This window comes from Lactuca saligna, chromosome 1 (genome assembly GCF_052625555.1).
Source record: "Lactuca saligna cultivar CGN05327 chromosome 1, ASM5262555v1, whole genome shotgun sequence".
NCBI classification, from domain to species: domain Eukaryota; kingdom Viridiplantae; phylum Streptophyta; class Magnoliopsida; order Asterales; family Asteraceae; genus Lactuca; species Lactuca saligna.
The window spans coordinates 37,450,152-37,462,429 of record NC_136417.1 but is presented as its reverse complement, the minus strand read 5'-3'; the positions used below and the strand labels follow the sequence as shown (position 1 = coordinate 37,462,429).

The 12,278-nt window shown below is 35.0% G+C and overlaps 1 protein-coding gene across 1 annotated transcript; it reads right to left on the bottom strand.

Annotated features, from left to right (window-relative positions):
- Positions 1 to 860: 860 nt before the first annotated feature.
- Positions 861 to 4,724, bottom strand: LOC145004931 (uncharacterized). The gene is made up of 3 exons (XM_078963962.1): positions 2,580 to 4,724; positions 2,100 to 2,234; positions 861 to 980 (listed from the first exon to the last, which is right to left on the bottom strand). The coding sequence occupies exons 1-3, from the start codon at positions 4,722 to 4,724 to the stop codon at positions 861 to 863; spliced, it is 2,400 nt and encodes a 799-aa protein (XP_078820088.1).
- Positions 4,725 to 12,278: the final 7,554 nt, after the last annotated feature.

Sequence of the window (12,278 nt, the reverse complement as noted above, 5' to 3'; positions counted from 1 at the left end):
GTCCCGGGTTATTAAGGTTAACAGCCAGTCAGTTAAATTTACAGAATAACCATATTACATTTAATTTGTCTTTTTCTTACTATTTTGTTTTTTGTTTTTGTTATAGACTAAATTTCACGATTGGTGCTTGTGATTTAAAATTATTCCTTCAAACCGCCCTTACGAATGTTTTCCATGCACGAACAGTTAACTTTGGATTTTTGAAGAGCACCTATCCTACTAACTCTATCAACAAATTCTTTAGATATTTGTGAAATAACGAAAATACCATTTATTTTAATCTATTTTAATTATATTGTATTCGGAAATGATGAAAATACCATTTATTTTAATTTGTTGTAGTATTTTATGGGCCCACCTACCCTCCTACACCCACTAGTACATAAAGATTTTTTCGATGCAGTTAAAATGATTAATAGATGCGGTTATTGAAACGCCTCAAAAAATATCGCCTTAAAAATAGTCTTATTTATTGATGCAGTTGTAAAACCACCCCAAAAGATCGAACAACCGCACTAAAAAAAGTAAAAAACAAATGCTTTTTCCATTAAAAAGGCAGTACAACCGTACTATTAAAAGCTAGAATCGCTCCATTAAATAAAAAAAAAAAAAAAAAAAAACTCAAGAGCACCACCATTACAAAGATAAACAACTTGATTTACAATACGGAAACAAAACAACAAAAAATGATAATAGGTGTAATGGCACAAACCATACAAGAGATTCAAATTATTTAATAAAAAATCTCATTCTTTTCTAACCTTTTCATCATTGTATCTATTTACAATTTGATATAATAACTTCAGGTATGTAAGTTGTTTAGGAAGGTAACTACATAAGCATATTGAAGTTTGCTTGATTTAGACGTGTTCAGTTACGTTATCATCATCTTCACATGACCTCTCTTCAGTATCTTGCAGACTTTTAGCGATGATACCCACCTTTGAATCTGTTACCTTGCTTCGGTAGGAATTCAGAATCTAAATTACAAAGTAATTTTATTAAAATGCATATAATACATTTAATCAAAAGGTAAATTACACAGGTTATAAATATTATAAATACAAAGGAGAGAGCCTTAATATAATTATTGTAGATAAAAGACATGAGATTGTTCCTTTTTTAAGGTTTTTTCTACCTTTATATTTTCCCATATATATATATATATATATATATATATATATATATATATATATATATATATATATATATATATATATATATATATATATATATATATATATGCTCTCCTTTGAACATCAGAAGCTTCTTTGCCCAACCTCTTCTTTTTTGCACAACCTAACTTAAGAAATCAAAGTATCAGACATATAGATTAAGTAAATTTATGAATCAAAATTATAAATCAGAATATCATAAACATACCTGACAGTCTTGACGATGGGTTGATCGCGATGGACAAAGATGATTGTAGTGGAGGTCGACTCCTCAAAGATTATTCAGATTCATCACGTTGCTAACCTGAAGACATGAATCAACAACGATATGAGTGGGGTCGACCGAAATCAGAGATGATGGAGGCTATGACAGCCCGAATTGACGATGATGCAGACACGAGTGACAGGACTCAAGGATGTTGGTGAGGGCGGTAGTAATCGATGATATTAGGGTTTGTGTTGCCAAATGAAATTAGATTAAGGAAATATAAAGGGGAAGAGAAAGGCATCACACGGGGAATGAAATTTTGGAAGGACCTTCAGTCCAGGAACTCAAATGAGAAGGGAACTCAATCCAAAACTTCATCAAAAAATGCATTTTCTATTACCGTAGTTTTGGAAAACGGCATCAAAAAATACATTTATAGTGTTTTTTAAGAAAACAGCATCAAAAATACATTTATTATTACTGTGATTTTGGTAAACCGCATCAAAAAATACATTTATTAGTGCGATTTTGAAAAACAGCATCAAGAATGCATTTATTAGTGTGTTTAAAGTAAATAACATCAAAAATGCATTTGTTAGGGCGGTTCTTTAAATTATTGATGCGAAAGTGTTTTAATGGTGCGGTTTTAGGCTACGACCGCACCAAAAAAAAACCTCATCACACTAAAAAAAATACGTTTTGTACTAGTGACCTACACTTGAAACCCACCCGTCAACCTTCATCACACCTTCAGCTTTCACTCTCACTTTTCTGGTAACTCCCTCCATGCAACCAACTCCTTCCACAACAAATCCCTCGGGACAAAAGTGATTGCTAACGTGTATCAACCCCTGTGTATTTCATTAGGTATCAATCCAAATATATGCAAGAGCCCTATCACTATTTTCGGATTTTATCTTCACAATAAATGTACCATATATCTTCAGTATTAATGCCTATCTATTAAACCAAAATATGCACAAATCCATCATTCACATTAGGTATAGACTACAATTCTTGTTTTAAGAAAGAAATATATGAAAAGGATGAGAGGCTGAGAAACCTTAAATTCTAGTAATACTTATGAAATTTGTAACAAGTACCACATTAGGGATGAACTTATTCTAGATATGCTAAACCATATGAAGGCTGGCAAATTTTGAACATATACATACTAGTCAAATAATAGTTACTACCAAAGATTCATTAGAACTTGAAGAAGCTGAATGAATCTTGGTCGAAGAACAACCATTGTATATCTCACTCTTTGGTATTGCATGCCACTTATCAATGTACCCCATCGATTCCAAATCTAAGTTGGGAAGTTGGCGTGCTTTGAGAATTTTCAAGATTTTTTTGGATCTACCAAGAAGCTGAGCTGCAGTTCTGATGTTATCTTCCCTTTTCTCTATCGCATCATCATGACACTTCATGATTATGACACGTGGCAAGTTGGTAAAGCAAGCACATAGCAGATCTGCGATTATGGTTGATATAAACTCAAACACTTCCTCATCTGTTGGCCAATTTTCTTGCTCATTGCAGTGAAGCAGTATGGTTTGACTAATTCTGTACATTGAACTCGCAGCAGTGAACTTACAAAGTGAGTCATCCAGACTTACATTTTTCCTTGCCTTGAACTGTATAACAAATTTTACTGCTTCATCACCAAGCCATTGAAGAATCTCCTCTGATGTTTTTCCTTTACGGGCCTTCTTTTGAAGATCAAATTGTAGCCACCTGCAATACACTTCAACATCCGTCCACACATGTCTAGCTGATTTTCTTGTCTTCACCAAATCACCATTTGTATTGAGGCTTTCTTCGATATATCTTACAATTTGGAGGCCTTCCCTCATGCAGTCAAGCAATCCGTGGATGTGGCTGTTTGCAATGTTAGGAAGAGAAAGCGCAATGGCTGTTAATGTTACTGTTACTAGGCTCCAGCAGTTCTGGATTTCTTCTGGATGTAAAGGTGGAACTCGATCACTGTCGAACTCTATTACTCCATTGAATCCTGTAGATTTCTCGAGAAGCTTCATAAGATTCCTCGGCTCTTTACCTTCAGACTCGTGAAGAAGTCGAGTTATAGAGTTGAGCGCATTTCGTAATATTCTCTTTGAAAGCTTCGCATCCTGTTCGATTTGCAAGACGTAACCAGTATATTCTTCCATATCTGATATCACATTGCTGTTAGATGCATTTAGTTCTTCCTTGAACCAGTTCAAGGAAAACTTGGCAAAGCGATAACAATAAGAGAATAAGATGAGTAAAGATATGGGAACGAGACAAATTGTTTTACATATAACTACAATCGTTATCTGAAGTGCTATACATAAGTTCAAAATCATATTTCGGATATTATGGAAAACCTTTTTGGAATATCGGCCTGGGATATACATAGGAACAGAGCTGCTTTTCCACAGTTGAAGACATTGTATCCAATGCTTCTCGACTCTGAATACGTTTAGATGGTGAATGCTCCATTTCATTGAGAGATTGAAATGACTGGTGGCAGTCAAACATCTGAAAATTGGGGCTATACTACCTACTATTGTTCCTATTAACTGTAAGATAATAATCACATCGATTGACCATTTATAATCAGATTTATCATTCTGTGGCTCATCTGATATATCAGAAAGAAAAAAAGTAAGTAAACTTAATGCAAGGCTTGCGCATAAAACCCCAAAAGCAGAAGAAACCGGTGAACAAGCAATTCCAAATTGGGGGTTACCAGTTTCTGCCATCATCCAATACTTTTTAACATAACAAATGAGTCGCTTGTTGGAGAAGTTCTTCATCTCTTGATGATTAGAAGCCAAACTGTGCAACGTTAACTCCTTGTATCGTTGTTGTAAAAGTCTTCTAGATGCTGAAACTGTCAAGGCTACTGAAATTGGCCATGGAATTAAAAGAATCAATAAAAGGATTGCTGTCCCGATTCTCAAACTTATAATTTGGATCCACATATTTACATTAATGGTGTATATGAGGATACACAAGGCCATGGTGTTCAGCAAAAGTTCCTTGTCATTCATAAGCCCTAAAGATGGGAGAACGTTGGCTAACATGGTGACCAAGAAAGCAATGCTGATTAACTTTGCCAGCTGCACAAGACTGTCAGATATGTCGGTGCTCAGATCCACTGGTATCTTCGTTGATATTGTTATCAGTGTAATGGTAGTAGAGTTGATGGTGAAAAATCTGCATGGAAACCAGAGCTTCCGTTGTCGAAAGCCTCGGAAGAGATCGGCTGCCATTGCTAGAGTGCAAATCAGAGATGCTAAGGCAATATACATTCCCACCCATGGCATGGCATCTGCAGGTGTCAATGTCATCTTGCTAGACCGGAGAAAGTGAAGAGCTTAACTTTATTTAGCTATACAAGTGCTAACTAATGCTTGGAATATATAGGTAGGAATTCATAAAGATTTTTGTTCCACTTGATCAAGGAGAATATTGAGGAAACAAATTAGTGAGAAGCTAGAAAGATATTTCTAGGAATCTGTCATCATTACTTCTCGGTGGCTTGACAATTATTGATGTACGTATCCACTATCCAACACCATAATGTTGGGCTACTATTCATCTCACTTTCTTTATTCATGTGAATCTTTTCACTAGGGTCCATATTCATGGATGGTTAACCAAATATATTCATGTGAATCTTTTCACTAGGGTCCATGTCCATGTTCGGTTTGGATGGATAAGCGAGAGTAAAGGTTTATTAATTTCTTAAACCTAAACCTAAATAGAAAATACAAGTTAACCGATTTTTTTGGTTAACCAATTAATGGTTTACCGATTAAAAAAAACTAGATTGCAAAACTAATTTTCAAAATAACGAGTCTTTGGAGGATCTTTTACAAATATAAAACTTAAAAGTGATAGTATATAAAATAATAATATAATATTCATTTATTTAGGTTAATGAGAAAACGGATATTTAGCCAATAACGTATTCACTTCAATTGTGTTTTAAGGGTAATATTGTTAAGACCGAACGATGTGGGCCGGCGCCCCCCCCCCCCCCCCCCCCCCCCCCCCCCTAACGAGAAAGTTGGAGGGTGGTATTGAGTAAAATTATATCATCAACTTAAACTCATAAAACCATATATAAAACCATACTTATAACCCTAAAATTATTATATGGATGGTATACAGTACTTTTTTTTATAGAATCACATACACAAAACGGTATATTTTGTGGAAAAATAAATTCAATCCCTACAAATTTATATTATGCTTTTTTTATAGAATGACATACACAAAATGGTAAAATTATTGGCCTCTTTTTCTTTGCTTTAATTGCAACAGCCATCACTACCTAAATTGATGGGGCACTAATGGAACCTTCACAACAACTGTCACCAAATTCCATGATCTAATCACCAAGAATCAAGAATAGACATCACTTTATATATACCTTCATCCAATCAAGAACACACATCACCTTATATTTTCTTCATCCAATCCTTTTTTCCTCCTTACACTGTTGCACACCACCAGACCACACTCGCTTGTTTCTATGTTTAAATTGTAATTGCCTAGCCAATAAGTCTTTTGTGGATAAGGAAGGTTTTCCACTTCAAAAATTGGGTGCGTACTTTTACATAGTGATTTGTGAAATTGAGTTAATGTTTGAATAATTGTTGTCTGTTTTGAAGTCGGAAGTGATGAATGACCATTTATTATTATTATTTATTTTCTTACATGTTTTTTTTTTTTTTTTTTTAATTCTTAGTTTGTGGTTATTTATTTTGATTGTTTAAAATAAAGTATATGTTTTTAGTTCACGAATAATCAACAACAGCTATGGTCTTAATTTATTTTAATAAATGAACATTTATTTATTTTATTTAGATGGTTACACATTAGCTATGGTGTTAATTTTTTTCGATTCTTACTCTTTGTTAGTTCGGTTGTTAAATAGGTATCGTGCGAGCTAGGTTCAGGTATTCAAAGTAATTATTATGTAATTGTATGCATAAATGTGAGCCAATAAAAATTTAAAATAAAAATAAAGACAAAACTGCAAAAATGGTCCCTGTGGTATGCAAAATTTTGGAGTTTTAGTCCAAACTACGACTTTTTTGGATTTGTAGTGACAAAGAACATGGTTTGGAACGCGGAATTAAAGCTTGCACAATTGAACATAGTGATTTGGGTGTTTAAGAGATGTATTGATTGTATATGGTGTTATAAAAATGATCTAGATTTAGAATACATAAATAACACACACTTACACACTCACTTTTAAATCTCTCAAGCACACATCTCTACAAGTGGTATGAACCCACTATTTATAGAGGTGTTTACATGTCTCTCTCTCACTCTCTATCTCTCATGTGTCACAAGGATAATACTCCACATGCAAGTGGGTTTTACAAAAATCGAACATTACAAAGTCATTCATGGAAAACTTTGTACCCTAACATTCTCCCCCTTAAAGTTAGGAATGAATGAACCACTTCAAATCTTCCAAAATCAAACACTACACGATTCGAGCCTCAAAGGTGACACATGTCGACACGAACTTCAATCTTCAATTCTTCCATGATTCTTCAATCTGGGCTCTAGGATGTGAGACAATACAATCCGAGCAGCAACGAATGATCAAGAGTATTCCAAACTCCAAATAATCACCCTAAAGTTGCACATAAAAACACACCCCAAAAATCTTCAATAATTCCAAACCCATTTCGAATACATCACTTCCGAACTTCCAATTGCATCATCTCGTAGTCTTCAAAACTTCAAGATCACTTCGGTCTTCAAATCTGCGTAATATGAAAAATTCAAGTTCGAATTTCCATATAAAACTTCTCCCCCTTTTTATAATCAAAATTTGATTATAAAACTCTAAGGAAAAAGAACGTGCTCTATTCGGAATTTTTCATGTCAAAACTCCCCATTAACATGTGGCATAAACTTTGTGCTTCAATCAGAAAAACCCAAAAAATAATCAATTTTTATTGCCGTTCACGGATTGCCTTTGACAAAATTTCTCAAAAATTGGGTAGAAATTGTCAATTTCAAAATTCTGCAGTGACCCGTTGCGCCAAAAACAGCCAAATATGTGAAACACACCCCCATTTGCAAAACTGGGTTGAATGTGTAAAATCGCACAAACTACAGGGACCTGATTCGAAAATATTCCCATTTCTAAAAATTTTTACCCCAAATGCGAAACTGGGTAAAATTTTCCACCTTGCGAAGACTGCAGGGATGCGAAATGGAAATTCTGCATTTTTGTCATTTTATTACCCATTTGCGAACTGCCATCATTTGAAACTACAGGGACTCTTTTCGAAAATATTTGTTTTCTTCTTCCCAATTCATTAACTAGTGAAAACTTCGCATCGTCATTTGCACGCCCCTTACAAATGCTTCGCATCTTTCACCCAATTAACCAAAAATGCGAACACAATATCTATAACCAAATGTGAATCCAATGTTCTCTTTAACCAAATACGAAAATTAGTTTTGAAACCCAGATGCGAATATCTCCCTAACATAACAGATTGCGAATGAACTTCCTGTTTTACTTCTAAATTGCGAACCATATCACTATTTGTGAACATTCAATCCAATTAATCAAATGCGAACTGCTGTTGAAGACAAATGCGAACTTCATATCACATCCTTATACCCATCGATTGTTCGCATTTCATTCACAATCCAAGTTTTGTTCGTCAAAACAAATCTTCCATTCAAAACAAGATCAATATGTGAACCCAAAGTTAAGACCCAGATGCGAATGGGTGTTATCAAAAGTCATAGATCATCACACCAAAGACTTCGATCGAACGACACCAAAATCGAAATCAACAGCTCCAAAATCTTTCCAGTTCATTTCAAAATTCACAGATCCATCGACTCCAAGCTTTCGCATTTTGAGTTACATTGCAAGCCAAATCATTGATTTCTCAAAATCGACACCAAAATTTTGATTATACTTTCCAGTAAACTATCGAATCAATAGTATATCAAAATCATTCAATTCTTCAAATGTCGACTCCAAAATCTTCAATCATTCTTAATCGTTCGTGAAAGTATGAACGGACACAATGTTCGTCATCAAAAACATAGATCTAACTGATTTTCAAAATTAATTATTCAATCAGACATAATTTCGACATCTAAAGCTTGTTTCAACTCAAAAACAACAATTTCAGAGTTCTTGACTCAGATTATCAAGATTAAAAAACTCAGTTGAAGAAGTCTATGCGATGTCTTAAAAAAAACAACGATATCATCACATATGAAATTGACACCTATTTTCAGATTAAGATTCATTGACGATTGGAAAGTAATAATGAGAAACCGAGATTTAGAAATCAAGATTGATTGATTATGAAGATGATGATCTAAATGTACAAGTATGATATGCGATTGTCAACTGACGAACAGGAATGTGATTTTGATCCACTAAATCTGATCAATGTGATCGAATTCATTGGGCTTACAAATTGATCATGAGCAATAATATTCGTTGTTGGGCTCCAAATTGAACAACGAACAGTAAAAGAAATACGAAATTGATTGGGCTCGTGATGAACAGTAATATGTTGAAATTTGGGCTGAATCAAAAACAAATGGATCACAATTAATTTTGGTTTTAAATCTTGATTCAAACGAGCAATTGAAACTTTAGAATCAAATCAACAAACGGATTATAAATTGGATCGGGACTTGATCAACAAAAAATTATTGGATCATAACAAACGGGTTTTGCAATGAAAATTTGATCCAAAGAGTCAAATGATCACAAATCAAAAATGCAACGCACGAATCAAATATTACGAGAGATCATAGAGAGAGACTCACCAAAATTGTTCAAGTTGCGACAAAAATTGCCAAACCGAGAATCGTTCTTCAAAAATCACCTTGATCTTGAAGACCCGCTCTGATACCAATTGTAGTGACAAAGAACATGGTTTGGCATGCGGAATTAAAGCTTGCACAATTAATCATGGTCATTTGGGTGTTTAAGAGATGTATTGATTGTATATCGTGTTACAAAAAGGATCTAGATCTAGACTACATAAATAACACACACTTACACACTCACTTTTACATCTCTCAAGCACACCTCTACAAGTGGTATGAACCCACTATTTATAAAGGTGTTTACATATGTCTCTCTCACTCTCTATCTCTCATGTGTCACAAGGCTAATACTCCACATGCAAGTGGGTTTTACAAAGGTCAAACATTACAAAGTCATTCATGGAAAACTTTGTACCCTAACAGGATTGGTGATCCTTTTGAGCTAGTTTCATTGCGTTTTTGGTCCCTCTAAATAGTGAAATGACTGTAATACCCTTAGGTTATTTATTTTTCATTTATTTTTCATTTTTTTTCATTTTTTTAAAATCTAAATACTTATTTATTTATTTAACCAATTAAAAAAATAAAAGTCTCTCTCTCTCTCTCTCTCTCCGGGTGGTATACCCATTTCTTTCTTTCATTCCCGATTTCAACGAACAAGAAGGGGCTGCTACCTCCGACAATCTGGAGATAGCCATCGCACCACCTGCTAGCCTCCATTTGACCACCAAACTCCACCGTGAATCGCTACATCTCAACCCACCATAGAACCATTCCAACCTCACCCTATCTCTTTTTCTTTTCTGTTGATTTGAGAAACCCTAAACAAACCCCAATCCTTGCTCCTTTTTTCCTCTTCGATCACCCTTGTATTGGGAAGATGGAAGCAACGAAGCTATTGTGCAACCACTACTCGCCGCCGTTGCTGTGTTGGGAGGTCCCCACCACCACTTATCACCGCCCACGAATCCAGATGCAGGTATCTGGTGGGACGAATTTAAACCCAAAAGAAACTTGAACAAACTTACCAATAGCAGCAAGGCGATGGTGGCAGACTGCAGTGGTGGTGGGATGTAATGCCGGTCAATGGTAGCTCCGACTGCTTCATTTTCTTGTTGCTCTGGTGAGTTTGACGAGGGGTCAAGAGGAAGCAGAAACTGATGACGGTGGAGCTTCACAGTAATGGAGACGTGGTGGCACTGAGTGATGTAGGTGAGTGGTGGACTTCCGACGGCTTTTGTTGCTTTGTTTACGGCTTACCCTCTACGGGGATTGGTGGTGATCGAATTCAGTGACTAGTGATGGTTGGAGTTCCCTGACAACAGCAGCTTGGTGGTGGCGGTGATGACTGGAACTCCACAGCATTAGCAACGGTGGGTAGTCGTGGGTGGCTGCCATTAAAGGTTCTTGTTCCCTTCTTCGTTTTATGAGTAGCAGGCCTTCAAGAGGAAGAATGTAGAAGGATAAGGTTGGAAGAGAGAGAGAGAGAGAGAGAGAGAGAGAGAGAGAGAGAGAAGTGGGCCCCAAATTGGGTAATTATTTTATTTTTCATTTAAATTAAATAGAAAAAGCATAAAAAATATATCAGAAGGGCATAATAGTCTTTTCAGTTTACTAAGGGACCAAAAACACAAAGAAACTAGCTCAAAAGGACCACCAATCCAAAAAAGTCGTGGTTTGGACTAAAACCCCAAAATTTTGCATACCATAGGGACCATTTTTGCAATTTTGTCAAAAATAAATAAATAAGGGTAAATAGATAATCTGATAATTAGTTTCCACAAATAATATCCTACAATTATGGTAACCATTGACTTCACCTACCTAGGTTTTCTCCATCCATCGTCGGCTTTTTAAAACCACCATCTATTGCCGATACACCAGAGGATATCGATCCAGAGAAATAGCTCCCCAAATGTCATTGTCGCATTCTGATGGTGCTCTGAAGATTGTCAATGCTGATGAGGAATCAGGTTTCACCTTCTTCGATTCCTCCTTTATTGAAACTGGGTTAAGTCTTGAAGAATTAAGATAGAAATTCTACGAAAAAAAAAGCGATGCTATTGGACCACCGCTTTGTGTTGAGGTCTCGAACTCTCCTTCTATGGCTATGGAGGCCAATCTGGTTTGTGTTCCCATCAGTGATGCTGATCGGCCGTTTTTTCCATTGCCGTCAAATGTTGTAGCTCTGACTGATTCTCTTCCATCCGAATGAGTCGGCCCTCATCCTCACTCCGATTGTCAATCTTCTCCTCTGATGGCGGTCCATATTTTTGTTTGGGAAAGATTCCCCTGAACTCATCAAACAGCCTCCTGTCATAGGAGGTTTGACACTTTTTTTTGGTAAAGTACAAAGTGAAGGTAGTTTGTCACTATTTTCATATCAAATTTACTTCTTCTTATATGATAAAAATCATTTTGTTTCTGTAGATGATTCAATGGATAATATTGGTGAGATTCCAATTCTAGTGGAATGGAATCATGAATTCAAATTCTGTTGGAATGGAATCATGAATTCTAATTATGTTGGAATAGAGTATAAAGATTTTTCTCACTAATTTATGCATGTTCTACAATTCTTGGTTATTGGTTTGGGTGAAATTCAAAAGTCCACATATTTTTCCAAAGGAATTTAGTTTTTTATTTTTCATTTGCTAATGCATTATTGGAATATAAACTACAATTTGGTTTTGTTTTAACATAAATTAATGCTTGAAGAACGGACCACAAAATTGAAAGTGGTTCTAAGCAACATTATTCTTATAGAATGTATTAGTGTCGTTGTTAGATTTTGATATTTTTTTTCCCGTTTTGAAAGTTTTTTTAGTTTTATTCTTCAACAATAAATGTAATTCTTAACAATTGTTACTCGTATTCTATAAGAAATAATGATTTTTTTTGTTTTTATTCTTCAATTGATTGTTCAAGAATTTGTTATTCTACAAGAAGTTTTTAAAGTCATGATGAAGAAATAGGTTCAAGAATATTTTTATTTTTAAATGTACTTATAAACATATTATGTCAGAATGGCCGAATTAAAAATATTATAATTCATAAAA

Coding starts and splice junctions, on each gene's coding strand:
- LOC145004931 (XM_078963962.1), bottom strand. CDS start 4,724: ATGACATTGACACCTGCAGATGCCATGCCATGGGTGGGAATGTATATT. Junction 2,235..2,579: donor CAAGTTCTAATGAATCTTTG/GTAGTAACTATT, acceptor TGAAATACACAG/GGGTTGATACACGTTAGCAA. Junction 981..2,099: donor TTGACGGGTGGGTTTCAAGT/GTAGGTCACTAG, acceptor TTTGTAATTTAG/ATTCTGAATTCCTACCGAAG.